At 48.4% G+C, this 20,784-nt stretch overlaps 1 protein-coding gene across 3 annotated transcripts in view; it reads right to left on the reverse strand.

Moving 5' to 3' along the window:
• gpr180 (G protein-coupled receptor 180) overlaps window positions 1–20,784 on the reverse strand; it is a 164,006-nt gene that overhangs the window by 26,053 nt on the left and 117,169 nt on the right. For 2 of the 3 annotated variants that reach the window (XM_085998566.1, XM_085998565.1), the window contains one exon: window positions 18,262–18,339. In XM_085998566.1, coding sequence (XP_085854692.1) covers window positions 18,262–18,339 — 78 coding nt within the window. Of the gene's footprint in view, window positions 1–17,119; window positions 17,284–18,261; window positions 18,340–20,784 lie in introns of those variants that run through there. The other variant, XM_085998564.1, reaches the window with a different exon arrangement.

Genomic DNA, 20,784 nt, shown 5'->3' on the forward strand with positions numbered 1-20,784 from the left:
CTCAAGATGTGGCCTCACCAAGGCCCTGTACAACTGCAGCAAGACATCCTTGTTCCTGTACTCAAACCCTCTCGCTATGAAGGCCAACATACCATTTGCCTTCTTAACCGCCTGCTGCACCTGCATGCTTACTTTCAGCGACTGGTGCACAAGGACGCCCAGGTCTCGTTGCACTTCCCCTTCTCCCAATCTATTGCCATTTAGATAATAATCTGCCTTCCTGTTTTTGACACCAAAGTGGATAACCTCGCATTTATCCACATTATATTGCATCTGCCATGCTTCTGCCCAATCACCCAACCTGTCCAAATCATACTGGAGTTTCTCGGCATCCTCCTCACAGCACACACGCCCACCCAGCTTTGTGTCGTCTGCAAACTTGGAGATATTACATCTAGTTCCCTCGTCCAGATCATTAATATATATTGTGAATAGCTGGGGTCCAAGTACCCCAGTAGTCACTGCCTGCCACTCGGAAAAAGAGCCGTTTATTCTTTGCTTTCTGTCTGCCAACCAGTTCTCTATCCAAGTCAATACCTTGCCCCCAATCCCATGTGCCTTAATTTTACATGCTAATCTCTTATGCGGGACCTTATCGAAAGCTTTCTGAAAATCCAAATACACCACATCCACTGGTTCACCCTTATCTATTTTACCAGTTACATCCTCAAAAAATTCCAGTAGATTAGTCAAGCACGATTTACCTTTTGTAAAGCCATGTTGACTTTGTCCGATCCGGTCACTTTTTTCCAAGTGCTCTGCTATTACATCCTTTATAATGGGCTCTAGCATTTTCCCCACTACCAATGTCAGGCTTACCGGTCTGTAATTCCCCATTTTCTCTCTACCACCCTTTTTGAACAGTGGGGTAACATTAGCTACCCGCCAATCCATGGGTACTGTTCCAGAGTCTATCGAATTTTGGAAGATGACCAGCAATGCATCTACCATTTCTAGGGCCACTTCCTTAAGTACCCTAGGATGTAGATTATCAGGCCCTGGGGATTTATCGGCCCTCAATCCCATCAATTTCCCTAACACCATTTCCCTACGAATACTGATTTCTATCAGTTCCTCCCTTTCATTAGACCCTATGTTCCCCGACATCTTTGGGAGGTTATTTGTGTCCTCCTTTGTGAAGACAGAACCAAAGTATGTATTTAATTGGTCTGACATTTCTTGTTCCCCATTATAAATACCCCTGATTCTGACTGCAAGGGACCTACGCTTGACTTCACCAATCTTTTTCTCTTCACATATCTATGAAAGCTTTTAAAGTCAGTTTTTATGTTCCCTGAAGGCTTACTCTCATACTCTATTTCCCCCCTCTTAATTAATCCCTTTGTCCTCCTTTGTTGGATCCTAAACTGCTCCCAATCCTCAGGTTTACTGCTTTTTCTGGCCAATTTATATGTCCCCTCCTTGGATCTTATGCTATCCCTAATTTGCCTTGTTAGCCACGGTTGAGTCACCTTTTTTGCTTTATTTTTATGCCAAACTGGGATGAACAAATTCTGTAGTTCATCCATGCGATCTTTGAATGTTTGCCATTGCCCATCCACCGTCAACACTTTGAGTGACATTCCCCAATCAATCCTACCCAACTCGCACCTCATACCATCGTAGTCTCCTTTATTTAAATTCAGGACTCTAGTCTCTGAGTCAACTATTTCACTCTCCATCTTAATGAAGAATTCTATCATATTATGATCGCTCCGATCCAAGGGGCCTCGCACAACAAGATTGCTAATTACTCCTTTCTCATTACATAATACCCAGTCTGAGATGGCCTGATCTCTAGTTGGTTCCTCGATATATTGGTCCAGGAAACCATCCCGTATACACTCCAGGAATTCCTCCTCCACAGTATTGTTACTAATTTGGTTAGCCCAATCTATATGTAGATTAAAGTCACCCATGATAACTGCTGTGCCCTTATTGCACGCTTCTCTAATTTCCCGTTTAATGCCATCCCCGACCTCCGCATTACTGTTTGGGGGTCTATATACCACTCCCACTAATGCTTTCTGCCCCTTGGTATTTCTCAGTTCTACCCATGCAGAAGAAGCAAGGTTTTTTACAGACCTTAAATGCAGCAGCAATGATGACGTCATCGGAGGCGACTTTCATTTGCCATGGGTTCCTACACGCTGGAACTCAATTGGGCAATTTAGTTAAAATAGCATCAATCTCCCACATCGAATTAGATTTGTGTGGATAACACGAAATGCAGATTACACGACACCAACCCACACCTGAATGAAAATCCAGCCATAGAGTACAAAAGCAAGGAAGTTATGATGAACCTTTATGAAACACTGGTTCAGCCACACCTGGAGTATTGTGTCCAATTCTGGGCACCGCACTTTAGGAAGGATGTGAAGGCCTTAGAGAGGGTGCAGAAAAGATTTATGAGAATGGTTCCAGGGATGAGGGACTTCAGTTATATGGATAGACTGGAGAAGCTGGGGTTGTTCTCCTTGGAGCAGGGAAGGTTGAGAGGAGATTTGATAGAGGTGTTCAAAATCATGATGGGTTAAACAGAGTAGATAGAGAGAAACTGTTCCTGTTGGTAGAAGGGTCAAGAACCAGGGATACAGATTTAAGGTGATTGGCAAAAGAACCAAAGGCGACATGAGGGAAAACTTTTTTACGCAGCGAGTGGTTCGGATCTGGAATGCACTGCCTGAAAGGGTGGTGGAGGCAGACTCAATCGTGGTTTTCAAAAGGGAATTGGATAAGTACCTGAAGGAAAAAAATTGCAGAGCTATGGGGAAAAGGCGGGGGAGTGGGACTAGCTGAAGTGCTCATGCAGAGCCGGCACGGGCTCGATGGGCCAAATGGCCTCCTACTGTGCTGTAACCATTCTATGATTCTAATAGGTAAATGGATGACATGATGTGCTACTGAGACAACAGGCCAGAAAGGTCACTATGGTTTTTGATGCACAAATATCTCAGTATCCTTGAACTTGGAGGTGTGTGGAGTTGGGGGAGGGGAGGGGACGGAGAGGAGCGGGGATGGAAAGGAAGGGGAATATTAGTCAAGGCTCCTGTTCTTGAACACTATCCAATTACCTTGGCTGAAGAACATTATTTGCTGTATGGACATTGAGTGAAGGCAACATTGGCCAGATTGTAATACCCCCTTGTGGTAAACCACTGTTATCGTTCACTATCGTTACACTATGGTTATCACTGTTTATATCGTTACACTATGGTTATCACTGTTTACACTGTTGTATCACTACACAAGGTTACCTCTTGCCACGCTGTTATACCTGGGCTGACCTCAGCTGACTCTGCCCATGGCTCCGCCTGCTTGCCCAGGTATAAAGGTGATCGACTGGCTGGTATTCCTCCTTGTTGGAACCGATCACCCACGAGGGTGGGCTCTGTTATTTAGCCAATAAAAACCTATAGTTACTATCTTAACTCGTCGCTTTTCATGGAATGAATTGATAGGTATATCAATTTTATTGGCTAAATTTTGAAATGAGTGGATCGGAGCAGCCAAACGACCAGCTAAACGGCCAGCTACAACAGCCACAGCAGCTGGCCTGGCTGCGAGCCCTCCGACCGCCGTACCTGGATCTAAACCCACAGGCAGCGAACTCAGCCCTCGACTTCGAACACTGGCTGAGCTGTTTCGAATCCTACCTGGGAGAATCCGGCGTGCCTCCGGGATCCAAACTAAGAGTTCTGACCGCCCAGGTGAGCCCTAAAGTATTTGCATTCATCCGGGACCTTGCTACATACGAGGACGCCCTCAACCTGCTAAAAGAGCAGTACCGGAGCCCTGTAAATTCTATGTATGCCAGACACCTCCTAAGATCCCGCTCGCAACAGCCAGGAGAGTCTGTAGATGAATTTTTACGGGCGCTACAAATACTCGGCAGGGACTGTGACTTTAAAGCCGTAACAGCTGCAGAACATACCGATGGAAATATCCGCGATGCCTTCGTGAAAGGCCTTCGGTCAGACTACTCACGGCAAAGACTGCTGGAATCAAAGGACCTCGACCTGAAAACAGCTGCTATCCTCGCTCGCTCCTTGGAAGTGGCCCATCGGGACCTCGAGGCATACTCCAGGTACAGTGCTGCGCGACCCTGGGACTCGGGCCCAACTCCGGCCGCAATACCCCTCGCACCGCCGCCCCTAGGACCTACCACAGTGTCGGTGTCCCGGAATCGATCGGGACCGCCACCCCCGGGACCGGCTGCGGCAGCGGAGCCCCGCGATCGGGCCGCCTGCTGCTTCTTCTGTGGCCAGGCGAAACACCCGAGGGCGCGCTGCCCTGCAAGGAACGCGACCTGCTCCGACTGCCAAAAGAAAGGCCACTTCGCGAAGGCCTGCAGGGGGAAAGCCACTGACGCCAGCAGTGCCTCATGCGAGTTGTGGGGCGGCCATCTTTAATCAAGGCAACAGATGCCAGCATCGCCTCGTGTGAGCGGCCATCTTTGATCAAGGCCACCGACGCCAGCAGTGCCTCATGTGAGTTGTGGGGGCGGCCATCTTCTCCGCCATTTTGTTCAACTTCGTGGGCGCCGCCATTTTGTTCACCGCACTCGACCGCCGCCTTGTCTCCAGACCCGACCACCGCCCCGCCCGCAGACTACAGCAGCTCGCTCAGCCATACACTGGCCTCCGTCACGCTTGACCAAGCCCTCCCGCATCATCTGTCCAAGTCTATGATGGACATCGGAGTAAACGGCCACGCCACGACCTGCCTGTTTGACAGCGGAAGCACGGAGAGTTTTATTCACCCAGACACGGTGATCTACTACTCCCTCACTGTCCGGCCAACGCGCCAGCGGATCTCGATGGCGTCGAAGTCACATACAACTGACGCCAGCGGCTACTGTGTGGTGACCCTGTCGGTTAGGGGCACGGAATATAAAAACTTTAAACTTCTCGTCCTGCCCCAGCTCTGCGCTGCCGTCCTACTAGGGCTGGATTTCCAATGCCACCTCCAAAGTGTCACCCTGGCATACGGTGGACCCCTCCCCCCACTCACAGTCTACAACCAGCAGGTTTTAAACCGCCCGCCGCATACCACCTGCGGCCTCTCCACTCTCAAAGTCCCGCCCCCCTCCTTGTTCACTAACCTCACCCGCGACTGTAAACCCGTCGCTACCAAGAGCAGGCGGTACAGCGCCGGGGACAGAGCTTTTATTAGCTCAGAGGTGCAGCGACTACTGAAGGAGGGCATCATCGAGAGGAGCAACAGCCCCCGGCGTGCCCAGGTCGTAGTCGTTAAGACCGGCGATAAACACCGCCTAGTCATCGACTACAGCCAAACCATAAACCGGTACACCCAGCTGGACGCATACCCCCTTCCCCGCATATCTGATATGGTCAATCAGATTGCACAGTACCGGGTATTCTCTACCATCGACCTTAAGTCTGCCTATCACCAACTCCCTATCCGCCCTGAGGACCGCCAGTATACCGCCTTCGAGGCGAATGGCCGCCTCTACCAGTTCCTTAGGGTTCCCTTCAGCGTCACCAGCGGGGTTTCGGTCTTCCAAAGGGAGATGGACCGGATGGTTGACCAGAACGCGCTGCACGCCACGTTCCCTTATCTAGATAACGTCACCATCTGCGGCCACGACCAGCAGGACCATGATGTTAATCTGGAGAAATTCCTCCGTACGGCCCAACGGCTGAACCTCACCTACAATAAGGAGAAATGTGTGTTTAACACCCCGCGCCTTGCCATCCTCGGCTGCGTAGTAGAGAACGGAGTCATCGGCCCCGACCCCGAAAGAATGCGCCCCCTCATGGAGCTTCCCCTTCCCCTCTGTCAAAAGGCACTGAAGAGAACCCTGGGGCTCTTCGCTTACTATGCCCAATGGGTGCCCAATTATGCGGACAAAGCCAGACCCCTCATGAAGTCCACCTCCTTCCCCCTGACAGCAGAAGCATGCGCAGCCTTCTCCCTCATAAAAGGAGACATTGCTAAGGCCACAATGCACGCGGTGGATGAGTCTATCCCTTTCCAAGTGGAGAGCGATGCATCCGACTTTGCCCTAGCTGCAACCCTTAACCAGGCGGGGAGACCTGTGACCTTCTTCTCAAGGACCCTCCAGGGCCCTGAGATCCGACACTCTTCTGTCGAGAAGGAGGCCCAGGCGATCGTGGAGGCAGTACGACGCTGGAGGCATTACCTGGCAGGCAAACGATTTACCCTCCTCACCGACCAGCGTTCGGTCGCTTTTATGTTTAATAACAAGCTGAGGGGCAAAATCAAGAACGACAAGATCTTGAGGTGGAGAATTGAGCTCTCCACCTACGATTACGATATCTTGGTAAACTGAAACGAACCCCCAGATGCTCTATCACGAAGTACATGCGCCAACGCGCAAGTTGATAGACTGCAGCCCCTCCACAACGACCTCTGCCACCCCGGGGTCACCAGACTTTACCACTTCATTAAGGCCCGCAACCTGCCCTACTCCATCGAGGAGGTCAGGACCATGACCAGGAACTGCCAAACCTGTGCCGAATGCAAACCGCATTTCTATAGGCCGGACAGAGCAAGCCTGATCAAGGCCACCTGCCCCTTCGAGCGCTTGAGCATCGATTTTAAGGGGCCCCTCCCGTCCTCTGACCGTAATGTGTACTTCCTCAACATTATTGACGAGTACTCCCGTTTCCCCTTTGCCTTCCCCTGCCCAGACATGACCAGTACCAGTATCAAATGCCTGAACGACCTCTTCGCCTTGTTCGGGTTCCCGAACTATATACATAGCGACCGGGGCTCATCCTTCATGAGCAAGGAACTTCGCCAGTTCCTACTAGCGAGAGGTATTGCTGCAAGTAGGACCACCAGCTACAACCCCCGAGGGAACGGCCAGGTAGAAAGAGAGAACCCGACAGTCTGGAAGGCCGTTCTCTTAGCCTTAAAGTCTAAGGGCCTCCCAACCTCTCGCTGGCAGGAAGTCCTCCCGGCAGCGCTACATTCCATCCGGTCACTGCTGTGCACTGCCATTAACGCCAGACCCCATGAGCAAATGTTTGTTTTCCCCAGGAAGTCGACTACGGGAACTTCGCTACCAACATGGCTGACTTCTCCGGGGCCCGTCCTGCTGCGGAAGCACGTGAGGACCCATAAAACGGACCCCCTGGTCGAGAGGGTGGACCTCCTGCACGCCAACCCCCAGTACGCCTATGTGGCATACCCAGACGGGCGGGAGGACACAGTCTCCTTGCGAGACCTCGCACCCTTGGGCACCCCTGAGACACCACCGTTACCCCCCACCACTCCCCCAAATCCAGCCCCGGTAGACGGCATGCCGGAACCCCATGAGCCTTTGCCGACCACGCAGACACCAGCCTTAACTTCGAATACTGCACCTCCGCCGCCGCTGCTGCGCCGATCAGAAAGGCTTACGAGGCCTCCGGATAGACTGACATACCCGAACTGGTAGTACACTCCACCCCGCCGGACTCAAATTTAAACAAGGGGTGAATGTGGTAAACCACTGTTATCGTTCACTATCGTTACACTATGGTTATCACTGTTTATATCGTTACACTATGGTTATCACTGTTTACACTGTTGTATCACTACACAAGGTTACCTCTTGCCACGCTGTTATACCTGGGCTGACCTCAGCTGACTCCGCCCATGGCTCCGCCTGCTTGCCCAGGTATAAAGGTGATCGACTGGCTGGTATTCCTCCTTGTTGGAACCAATCACCCACGAGGGTGGGCTCTGTTATTTAGCCAATAAAAACCTATAGTTACTATCTTAACTCGTCGCTTTTCATGGAATGAATTGATAGGTATATCACCCCTCACCACAAAATGGTCTTGTATTGCACCTGCCTAGGCTCACAATTGAAGAATACCCATTTGGACAAGGTACTAGAGGGCTGGCGTTGCCCATTGTATCATATCTCATGAAGAGTTACTGTCTTCTGAAGAAGTGAAAATTGGACTTGGAGAAGAGAAATACAATTTAGCTACACTCACCAACCTGGGCTAGATGACTACTGTAACTTTGGCTGCCTACACTTAGTATGATTTCAGTTTCAAAACATCCGAGAGAAACATCCTGACTACTTCCTCCATTGGTTAGGCCTTGTGATCACTCAACAACATTAAAGGATCTATGTTACTTGCCTAAAATCTATAAAGTGCATTTGCTTTTGGGGAGGTGCGAACATGGGCTAGATGCAGGGAAGTGGTCACTCGAGGCTGTCCTGCTAAAATGGTATATAAGAATAACCCTTACTGCACACCATGGCCGCGATTTTGCCGGCGCTCAGAGAGCGGGTTCGGAGGCAGGTCTGCTGTCAAAATCGAAATGATTGACAGCAGGTTGGGAGCCCGCACCGAACCCGCCTCCACTTAAGTTTCCAAAGTGTCGGGTCTGCGATTTCAGAAAAGACCTGACACCAAGGGGCGGGGGAGGTATTTAAGATAGTTAAATGCTTGTTAAGTGCCTATTTCTATTTTACCACATTTTTAACAGGGTTCACGTTGTTCAGAGATCACATCAGGTAAGTATGTCGGGAGTTCCATCGAGCTGAATAGTTCACAGCTGCAACTGCAGTATAAAAGCCTTTCACATCTGTTCACTTTCCAATGTCAGAAGTTGCTGATTTCAGAATTTGGAAGACACATTTGATCTTTATTGAGGCTGTAAGTGTGTGCTGTAAACTCTATATCCACTGTCACCTCCTTGGAATAACCTCTCTCCCCATTGTATGATTGCTTCTAACATCTCATCCTCACCTGCGATATATAACAGCAGAATGCGTACGATTTATACACTCTCATCCTGGTCCTCAGAATCTGACCACGATCAGCTGCAGCAGCAGCAGAACCAGGTACACCAGCAGCAGCAACAACAAGAGCGTCAACCTTCTCCTCAACCAACTGATGCTGCACAGGGCAGAGGCCATCAGGACAGGGCTGCACCACGCTGCAGGAGATACCCCCAACATAGGGTTTATAGGCAGAGAATGAGCTTCCTCAACATGACTGAGCAGCAGTGCCAAAGGAGGCTGAGACTTTCACGACAGGTAGTCGCAGACATTTGTACAATGCTCGATCAAGACCTGCAGCCCAGAGGAGCGGGTGGACACGCCTTACCAGTGGCTGTGAAAGTCACCACTGCCCTCAACTTCTTTGCGTCAGGCTCCTTCCAGGGATCAGCAGCAGACATTAGCGGCATCTCCCAATTGGCCGCCCACAGATGCATCACGCAGGTCACCGATGGCCTCTTTGACAAGTCTGCCAATTACATCCATTTTCCACTGATGAAGCCAGTGTTACCGAGCGGGCGCTAGACTTTGTCAATCTGGCTGGCTTCCCACGGGTGCAGGGCGTCATCGACTGCACACATGTGGCCATCAGGGCATCCCATCAGAACCCAGCAGTACTTGTCAACCGCAAGGGCTTCCACTCCCTTAACGTGCAGCTTGTGTGCAACCATAGGAAGAGCATCATGCATGTGTGCGCCAAGTTCCCTGGCAGCTGCCATGACTCCTACATCCTGCGTCAGTCCACTGTCCCTCAGCTTTTCGCACCGCCAAACGAACTTTCCGGCTGGCTCCTTTGGAGACAAGGGCCGCAATTCTAATGGAGGAGGCGGCTTGGAGTCGGGTTGGCTGGTGGGCGGGGTTCAGATCCGCTGCAGGTTTCAGCCACTCCCGATGTCCTATTTTGGCTTAATGGATCAATTAGTCCCGTCGTGCACCCTGCCTGCTGCAATGCGTGGGACCGGGTGTGTTGGTTTGCACTAATGAGGTCATTTCTGCACTTGTTTTTAAGGGCTCCATGTAGCCTCAGCCTCTCATTTATCGCTGCTTCTGCAGCTTGAATGGGCCAAGGTGACCATGAGTGCTGCAAAATCCAAGGCTGCTCCCCGATTCACTGAGTCCCTGCAAGCTCTTGTGCAGGGAGTAAGAGGATGCAGGGAGATTCTGTTCCCTCCTGATGGCCGGAGGAAGCCTCCTCATCAGACAAAGGCAGCTTGGCTGCAGATTGCTGAGGTTGTAAGCGCAAGGTCGGTATGTGCACTGCACCTGGGTGCAGTGCCGAAAATGCTTTAATGATCTTCTGCAAACATCAAAAGTGAGTATCACATCAGTTACCTTCAATCTGCTTCCCTACTCTTCTCATAACCAGCACTCTTGTTATGAGGAATGTCAGAACAGAGACGGGTTCTCATGGCCCCCCTGATGTGCAGCAAGGTGCTCGCCAGCCACTTGCTAGCACTGAAGTGCGGCTGACCCATGAGAGGGATGTTGGTGGCTGCCAACAAGGAAGTGTGGGCTCCTCTCCAAGCGCTCACATTCCCATGCCACTGCGGAGCCCTCGGTCAGAGCCACTGAGTCCTCACCCAACTGAGATGGCCGTCTCAGCCCCTGCACAGCTGCAGGAAGAGCAGACTGTGGAGGAGCCCTCCCAGGCTCCCAAACCCAGAGGACGCCCACCAAAGGCGTCTAAGCAGGCGCAGCATCAACGTGAGCAAGGTGCCTCTACATCTGCTGAAGCCACAGGGGAAGCACCAGGTAGAAGCACATGTAAGAGGAAGTTAACGCACAAATAGTCACAAGGGTAGTCACTTGGGTGTTTTATTGTGCTGTCAAGTATCGAGTGTCCTCCTTTTGTGATGTTATTAAACAAAAGTGATGGCAAACAGTTGTTGTGGCTGGTTGTGCCGTTGCAATAGATTTCAGTTGAGGAAAGAAGCTTGCAAGCGCACAAAGTGGCCTGAGGATACTCCAAACAGGTCACACTGCAGATGGCTCTCAGCTTGAACACTCACAAGTTCAGTAGAGTAGCTAAATCTTTGCCTAAACATCAAACAACAAAGTTGTGGCATTTGAATGTCAGCAATGGTGCAGGAGCACTTTAACACTGTTGCACCAACTTACAACAATTCATGACCTCAAGAAACCCAACTCGTTGCAAGTGGCATATTTCCTGAAAGATGGGGCAGACAGAAAAAAAGCACCAAAATCGCAAACCCCACTGAACTAGGATTAGAAAGGCAGTTAACAAGGGGTTAACTGCCTTAGGTGCCTCCCCCGCTGTTTGGTGTCCGTCAGTTCGGAAGTGGCTGACCCGACACTTGCGAAAATAGCGTGGAGGCGGGTTTGCATGCCGCCGGCAGTTTTTCCGATTTTCGCTGCCGACCCGCTTCCAAACCCCCCCTCTCAACTGAATTAAAACTGCGGCCAAGGGCTATCCCCTGAAGACATGGCTGATGACAACTTTGAGGAAGCCATCAAACGAGTCTGAGGAGTGTTATAATCAAAGCCACATTTCCACCGGAAGTCTCATAGAGCAAACAATAGGGTTGCTCAAAATGCGCTTCAGATGCCTGGACAAATCTGGTGGAGCCCTTCAATACACACCAGCCAGGGTCTCGAGAATCGTCGTTGTCTCCTGTGCCCTGCACAACATCGCACTGCAGCGAGGATTAGCGCTACACGAGGAACAAGGCACAGAGCACACAGCCTCTTCAGAGGAGGAGCAGAATGAGGTTCAGCATGAGGAAGACCTGGAGGAGGTGGCTGACCCAATGCGACCAGCACGCGAGCCCTGATGCCAGGAATGGCCTAATCAATGCCAGATTCACCTAACTTTATGCAGCACAGACATGTGGCTGCCACATACACATGAAAGTTGGCATTACCACACTGCCACACCATAGAGCATCTCTACATTGAACTGTTCAATCCATGCACTGCCACACCATAGAGCATCTCTACAATGAACTGTGCATTCCTTGCACAGTCACCGCCATTGCTGGACATAAAAGGCACCCTCACCCCTTACTCTGCCACTTCCAATTGTGGGCACACATATGGCAACAAATGCAAACAATCAGAAATAAGTAATTTATTACAACAAAGTAAAAGAACAGAAACTTAACATTCATTTATAGCAAATCACCCAAGTGAGTACTCTTGTGACTATTTATGTGGGATCTTTCTTTTACGTATGCTTCTACTTGTACTCGCTGGAGTTTAGAAGAATGAGAGGGGATCTCATTGAAACTTATAAAATTCTGACAGGACTGGACAAACTAGATGCAGGAAGGATGTTCCTGATGGTCGGGGAGTCCAGAACCAGGGGACACAGTCTAAGGATAAAGGGTAGGCCATTTAGGACAGAAATGAGGAGGAATTTCTTCACCCAGAGAGTGGTGAACCTGTAGAACTCTCTACCACAGAAGGCGGTGGAGGCCAGTTCATTAAATATATTCAAGAAGGAGCTGGATATATTTCTTAAGACTAAAGGGATCAAGGGGTATGGGGAGAAAGCAGGGACCAGGTACTGAATTTGGATGATCAGCCATGATCGCATTGAATGGCGGAGCAGGCTCGAGGGGCCGAATGGCCTGCTCCTGCTCCTATCTTCTATGTTTCTATGTTACGTGGTGCTACCTCTGTGGCTTCAGCAGAGGTGGAGGCAGCCTGCTCACTTCCCTGCTGCGCCTGCTTAGACACCTCTGGCAGTTGTCCTCTGGGCTTTGGGGCCTGAGGGCCCCGCCAAAGTCTGCTCCTCCTGCGGCTGTGCAGGGGCAGACTCGATCATCACTGTCCGGGGAGGCATCTGGGGCTCTGACCGAGGGGTTGGCAAAGGGGTGGAAGTTTGAGCGCTTGGAGAGGAGCTCACACTTCCATGTCCCCACCCACCATCATCCCTGTCATGTGCCACCCGCACTTCTCTACTAGCAAGTAGCTGGAGAGCACCTTGCTGCACAAGTGAGAGCAAATGGGGACATGGCCCCTTTAAATATACCGGCAACAAACGTGTCATCAGATGACGTCACCAGGCCCGCACCTTGTAATTGGACCGGGTAACGTGCACGCGGGCTTAACAAGCCCAATAAACGCAAAATTGTTTTCACAGAGCGACTGGAGTTGGGAGCGGGAGCGGGACCTGCCAACTGCCTCTCCCACTGCGATCCCGCCTCCGCTCCAGCCCCATGTGACAATCTGCATTTCCCAAATCAACTACCTTTACTGTTTCTATGTGTAGAATTGCTAAAAAAACAGAAAACTTTGAGCTGTAGATCTATATCCACAATGAGATCTGAGCTGAGAACTGCTCAAACATTTTCACTTAAGGGCCTTTACCAACTTTTCAGATAGGAAACTTATTCCATCTGGCTGGACTAGATTTCAACTTAGTCCCTATAGAATCACAGTCCATCTGCTCAAAATAAAGATAATAGTATAACTGTCAGCTTAGTTTATAGCTGAAATTGGTAATGTAAATATCAGTCTAATGTAATTTTTTTTGCCACTTTTCTCTCCTGCTATCTTGCTGGAATATGTTTCCTTGGGCCCATTCTTCCAGCTGCAGGGGCATCATAGCCACGTCCAATCCTGTTTTAACCGAATATCCACACATACCGGCCGCGATTTCAACAGCCGTGGCAAGTCCGGTACGGCCGGAGCAGACAGCGGCCACAAACTCCACACCCGTCTTCATCTCGCCTCCTCCAAGTGATTTTGCCCTGACTGGGCTTCTTAAGCCCGCCCTGCGAGGTTCCCAGCCAATTAAAGGGAAACGGGTCTGATGACGTCATCTGATGACGTGTCATCAGCCGGTTTCCTTAAAGGGACATGTCCACATTGATTTTGACAGTTGTGCTGTCAGTATTCTGATGCATTGAGGTGCTGCAAACACTGACAAGCACTGCACAAAGGTGCACAGCTGTACCCAAGCTCTCCCATGACTCCCTCCATATGCTTATGGAGGGAGTCACAGCACGCAGGGAGGTTCTCTTCCCTTCCAATGGGCAGAAGACACCTCCCCAGGAGACCAATGCAGCCTGGTTGCACATTGCACAGGAGGGCACAAGTAGGGATGTCGTCAGGAGGACCAGGCTGCAGCGGCACAAACATTTCAACGATCTCAGTAGATCACGAAATGTTACTGCCAAGCCACACTCAACCTCATCCTGCTGTGCCACTCATCACATCCCCATCACTCTGCCTTCCCTACCATACTCCTGCACATCTTTACTTACACCAACTTACCTTGCACCTCCACCCAACCCTCTCTATCTACATTATCACTTCCCCATCTCACTAGCCACCCTTCACACTCGCCCTCATCTACTGCAAGCATACTAACTAAGAACACACAACGGTTGGTACTTGGGTGGTTCAGCCAATGTTCATGTGAAGTTTCTGGTATACATAGATTATGAGAGTAAATTAGCAAAAAATATAAAAACAGACAGTAAGAGCTTCTACAGGTATATAAAAAGGAAGAGAGTAGTTAAAGTAAACGTCGGTCCCTTAGCGGATGAGACTGGGGAATTAATAATGGGAAACAGGGAAATGGCAGAGACTTTGGACAAATATTTTGTATGGGTCTCCATGGTAGAAGACACGAAAAGCATACCAATAATAATAGATAATCAAGAGGCTATAGGGAGGGAGGAACTTAAAACAATTACTATCATTAGAGAAAAAGTACTAGGCAAACTAATGGGACTAAAGGTGGACAAGTCCCTTGGACCTGATGGCCTGCATTCTAGGGTCTTAAAAGAAGTGGCTGCAGAGATAGTGGATGCATTAGTTGCAATATACCAAAATTCCCTGTTCTGGAGAGGTCCCAGTGGATTGGAAAACCGCAAATGTAACGCCCCTATTCAAGAAAGGAGGGAGACAGAAAGCAGGAAACTATAGACCAGTTAGCCGAACATCTGTCATTGGGAAAATGCTGGAGTCCATTATTAAGGAAGTAGTAGCGGGACATTTAGAAAATCATAATACAATCAAGCAGAGTCAGCATGGTTTTATGAAAGGGAAATCGTATTTGACAAATTTGCTAGAGTTCTTTGAAGATGTAACGAGCAGGGTGGATAAAGGGGAACCAGTAGATGTAGTGTATTTGGATTTCCAGAAGGCATTCGATAAGGTGCCACATAAAAGGTTACTGCACAAGATAAGAGCTCACGTGGTTGGGGTAATATATTAGCATGGATAGAGGATTGGCTAACTAACAGAACACAGAGTCGTCATAAATGGGTCATTTTCAGGTTGGCAAACGGTAACTAGTGGGGTGCCACAGGGATCAGTGCTGGGGCCTCAACTATTTACAATCTATATTAATGACTTGGATGAAGGGACCGAGTGTAATGTATCCAAATTTGCTGATGGTACAAAGATAGGTGGGAAAGCAAGTTGTGAGGAGGACACAAAAAATCTGCAAAGGGATTAAGTGAGTGGGCAAAAATTTGGCAGATGGAGTATAATGTGGGAAAATGTGAGGTTATCCACTTTGGTAGGAAGAATAAAAAAGCAAATTATTATTTAAATGGAGAGAGACTACAAAATGCTGCGGTACAGAGGGATCCTGGGGTCCTTGTACATGAAACACAAAAAGTAAGCATGCAGGTACAGCAAGTAATTAGGAAGGCAAATGTAATGTTGGCCTAAAGGCCAATAAATTGCAAGGGGCATGGAGTATAAAAGTAGGGAAGTCTTGCTGTAACTGTACAGGGCATTGGTGAGACTACACCTGGAGTACTGCATACAGTTTTGGTCTCCTTATTTAAGGAAGGATATACTTGCATTGAAGGCAGTTCAGAGAAGGTTCACTAGGTTGATTCCTAAGATGAAGGGGTTGTCTTATGAAGAAAGGTTGAGCAGGTTGGGCCTATACTCATTGGAGTTTAGAAGAATGAGAGGTGATCTTTTGAAACATAAGATTCTGAGGGGGCTTGACAGGGTAGATGCAGAGAGGATGTTTCCCCTCGTGGGGGAATCTAGAACGAGGGGGCATAGTTTCAGAATAAGGGGTTGCCCGTTTAAAATGGAGATGAGGAGGAATTTCTTCTCTCATGGAGTCGTGAATCTTTGAAATTCTCTACCCCAGAGAGCTGTGGAGGCTGGGTCATTGAATATATTTAAGGTGGAGATAGACAGATTTTTGAACTATAGGGGAGTCAAGGATTATGGGCAGCGGGCAGGAAAGTGGAGTTGAGGCCAAGATCAGATCAGCCATGATCTTATTGAATGGTGGAGCAGGCTCGAGGGGCCAAATAGCCTACTCCTGCTCCTATTTCTTATGTTCTTATGTAATGTGCTGTGAAATATTGAAATCTTTATTTTGAACACTTTGCGTTCTTGGACAGATTTGTGTGCACTTTTGGAAGTGGCTTAGTGAGTTGCAGTGAATGGTGAGACGTAACGTTCCCCCCCATCGCCAATGGTGATGAGTGTGAAAGGAATGGCTTGGACATTGTAGGGATGCTTTGCTTTATGGTGCTGGTGTGGGGTGGTGCCAACCTGGTGCATCATGTGGCAGCCAGGGTGTACAGTGTTAAGTGAAGCAAATCTGGACATGGTGAGCCATCGCTGGCGTCCAGGGCAGCAATGTGCATGGGTGATAATGCCATGTGTCCAGTGCAGCATCAGGTGATTGCGGAGAAGGTTACATAGAAACATAGAAGATAGGAGCAGCAGTAGGCCATTCGGCCCCTCGAGCCTGCTCCGCCATTCAATGCGATCATGGCTGATCATCCAAATTCAGTACCCTGTCCCTGCTTTCTCCCCATATCCCTGGATCCCATTAGCCTTAAGAAATATATCTAACTCCTTCTTGAATATATTTAATGAATTGGCCTCAACTGCCTTCTGTGGTAGAGAATTCCACAGGTTCACCACTCTCTGGGTGAAGAAATTCCTCCTCATCTCAGTCCTAAATGGCTTACCCCTTATCCTTAGACTGTGACCCCTGGTTCTGGACTCCCCCGCCATCGCGAACAGCCTTCCTGCATCTAGTCTGTCTAGTCCTGTTAGAATTTTATAAGTTTCAATGAGATCCCCTCTCATTCTTCTAAACTCTAGCGAATATAAGCCTTATCGACCCAATCTCTCTTCATACGTTATTCCTGCCATCCCAGGCATCAGTCTGGTGAATCTTCGCTGCACTCCCTCCATTGCAAGAACATCCTTCCTCAGATAAGGCGACCAAAACTGCACACAATACTCAAGGTGTGGTCTCACCAAGGCCCTGTGCAACTGCAGCAAGACATCCTTGCTCCTGTACTCGAATCCTCTCGCTATGAAGGCCAGCATACCATTTGCCTTCTTAACCGCCTGCTGCACCTGCATGCTTACCTTCAGCGACTGGTGCACAATGACACCCAGGTCTCGTTGCACTTCCCCTTTTCCCAATCTATTGCTGTTCATGTTGGTGTGGATGTTGGTGCTGCTGGTGTGCCCACTGATGCTGGTGTTGGGGCTGATCGTGTTGGGATGCTGGTGTTGGGGCTGATCGTGTTGGGATTCTGAGGACCAAAGTGAGATTTTTTCAAGGGCACCAATGCTGATGGAATAGATGGCAGGTGAGGTTGAGATGAAAGAAGTAATCTGTTAATGTTGAGATAGGTTGTTCCAAGGAGGTGACAACAGAGAGAGAGATTACTCCAAACACTTCAAAAGTGCATAAAGCTCAAAAGTAGGTTCCAAATCATTAATGCTCCAGCTTCTGACATTGGAAAGTGACCAGCTGTAAAATGTTAGATTTTATACCACTTTTGCAGCTGTCACCTATTCAAAGAAAGAGAGAGTTGTTCAGAACCCGACATACTTACCTGGTGTGATCCCTGAGCGACGGGAACCACGTGGAAAACTTGGGAAAATGCTTTGTACCTGGTAAAATGATGATTAAACTGCTTTAAACACCCTCTTAACAAGCACAATTGCATGACCCGCCACTTAGTGCCAGGTCTGCAAAGTGCAGGCAGAGCCGGCAATAGGAAACTCACAAAGAGGCGGGTTTGATTTTTGATTTTGACAGCCGACCCGCCTCTGAACCCACTCTCTGAGCACTGGCAAAATTCAGCCCAGCGTTTGTGGGGGTTGGGAGTGGGATTCACTGGGAAAATTAGCCAGGAAGCCTTACTAATTTTTCTCTCCTTAGCACAGGAACACGGGCACTGATTGTAGTGCCATCCCAACTGAGGTCAACTAATTCAACACCGACTGGGAATTTAGCTTGGGGCCTTCTGGTCTGTAAGATTCAATTGAACACTGCCTATACTAATTGAACCCTCAGGGGATCCCAAATTAATTTTTCTGAATGGGAATTTAATTACAGTGCCCTAGGCATTGCATTATGTTACTGTTAAAATCTGGCTGTAATATTTTGAATAAAACTGCAATAAAACTTTTGTAACTGTAATTTTGTTGATAGATTTTCATTAAAAATGCTATATTCTACCAGCAATGTGAATTTCAGGTCACCTACTTGTTCAAGTACATACCTTCTCACGCTGGTATTCAGCAAATACCATAGATGCAGCTACAAGTACTGGATGGCAGAGAAACCAAAGGATGCAGCCCTAATACAGAAAAAAGAAAGAGGTCCTTGTGTTGGGTGGCAGTTCATCAAAGACGTCAAAAGACCCACCAACAATATACTTTAAAGCCAAGGGTCAAGAAATAACCTGTGTTATTGCTTCATGACCAATATATATTGAAAAACTACTAGTCCTCATTTCAACATACCTGGATCAGATAATATAAATCATTGGAAAACCATAGAGATTTTTCTTGTGGATACCTTCAATTGTTAACTTAAACACTTTTCAAAGGGAGGTTAGAGTTATATTTTCTGTTTACTATATCAGAAATTATTTTTATGTGTTTGTAATTAAACAATCTGAACAAATTCATTTAGGTTTGATCTGACTAAAAAAAGGCAGTTGATTTGCGGTCTGGGAAATGTTGATCTCTGACTTTGATCTTTCATGTTGTAACATGCTGCCAGTGGCATGCCATGTTATAAAGGGATCCTGTAACTCAGACTGTGTCGGGTACTTCCTATTGGCGTTGCAACAGGGACTACATAAGACAGGCACAGTAAAAAAAAGGGAGAGCAGGGCTTTGCGTGCTGTGCTTTTTTACTGTGAGACCAACAACCATGTGCTGGCTCCCTGCGTTTACATTGCTCAATCTGGCTCGTATCCCAAAAGCAGAATCACAGTTCCAGTTGTTGCCAGCCTACTAGACAAATGTCAATGTAAAAGCTCTAGCAGCATATAAAACTGCCTTAAAGATTGATAAAGTATTTTGGAATGCAATTGGTTTATGATCTGAAGGAAACATGTTGCAAATAAATAATCTTTTGAAAAAGCGGATTATTAAAGGTTATGGGGAGAAAGCAACAGACCAGGAGGTCCACATAGAAAGAAACACTGGTGCAAACTTGATGGGAAGAGTATCACAGAATCACAGAAACCTCACAGTACAGATAGAGGCCATTTCGGCCCATCGAGCCTGCACCGACACATATCCCACCCGATCCCCGTAACCCCTACACCAACACATATCCCACCCTATCCCCGTAACCCCACGTATTTAATCCACCTAACACTAAGGGTCAATTTTTTTTTATCATAGCCAATCAACCTAACCCGCACATCTTTGGACTGTGGGAGGAAACCGGAGCACCCGGAGAAAACCCACGCAAACACGGGAAGAATGTGCAAACTCCACACAGTCACCCGAGGCTGGATTCGAACCCGGGTCCCTGGCGCTGTGAGGCAACAGTGCTAACCACTATGCCACCGTAGCCTGCTTCTGTGCTGTAACATTCTATGATTCTGTAGTAGGCTAACACGTGTCACTTTTCTACCATCTATGTTTCGATTCATCAGAGACTATGGGGGAGAAATTCATTATAGCCCTGTTTGGGGCGCTAACTTTTAAAAGTTGAGAAAATTAGCGCCAGGCGCTAATGTTTCTCAACTTTTAAAAAATTCAGTTTTGTGCTCCAGGAAGGAAGTGGAGCGCTAAATCAAGTGCTCCACTTCATTCCTGGAGGCAGAAGTTGTGCAGCGCTGCACAACGGGCTGAGCAGCGCTGCACGTTGGAAGGCTTCTTCCCTCCCTTAAAGGGAAGGGCCATCACTGCAGGCTCTGCAAGGATTTAACTTACCTGGTCCCCGACGGCAGCTGCGATGTGGCCCGATCAGCCTGATGCACTGCAGCAGAGTGCTGGGCTGATCTATAGCAAAGAGGATTTCAGATTTCTTTTGAACCTACCTCGGCCACCGATGCGCCCAGTCTCCTGATCAACGCCTCCTGCAGCTGTTGGTGTCATCACCCGGCGATGCTACAGGGGGCGGAAATGAATTTTGGATCTGGGGCACTACCAGGGCAATGCGCAGCCGGATGACGTCACGATCTGTGGGCGCAGGAGATCGTGGCGCTAGGGGTTACCGCCGCCGCAAACCGCCACGTGAATTTTGCGGGTGGCGGTAATATCACCGCATCCGGGCGGTAAGTCCTTAGCATTTCGTTATCCACCCCACCCCCCCCCGGAGATGCTAACAGGAGGCGGGCGCTAAGGCACCGAATTTCTAGCCCTATAAAATTTAACTGAAAAGATATATAGAAAAATGATTCTCTACATTTATTTGATTTTGATGAAAAAAAAAGATTTTTTTACAACCATGAGCTTGTTGAGAATAATATAGAATTTACAGCATAGAATGAGACAATTTGGCCCAGCACATTGGTACCTACTCTTTGCTAGAACAGCCCAAAACTGCAATCTTCTAACACTTCACTAATTAACCTGTCTTTCTATAACGCGTACCGTGCTCAATCTTGCAACAACAATGCAAGAAACATATTACAGTACATAGAATATACAGCACAGAAACAGGGCATTTGGTCCAACTGATCTTATTACTTTTGTTCATTGTTTACAACTGGATGCCTCAAGCTATTATCATTTTAACCTTTGGACTCTTCTGTGGGCATCAAATCAAACATTCCCCT

The sequence above is a fragment of the Somniosus microcephalus genome, chromosome 10, assembly GCF_052327205.1.
Source record: "Somniosus microcephalus isolate GS21.2 chromosome 10, FLI_Smic_1.0, whole genome shotgun sequence".
Taxonomy (NCBI): Eukaryota; Metazoa; Chordata; class Chondrichthyes; order Squaliformes; family Somniosidae; genus Somniosus; species Somniosus microcephalus.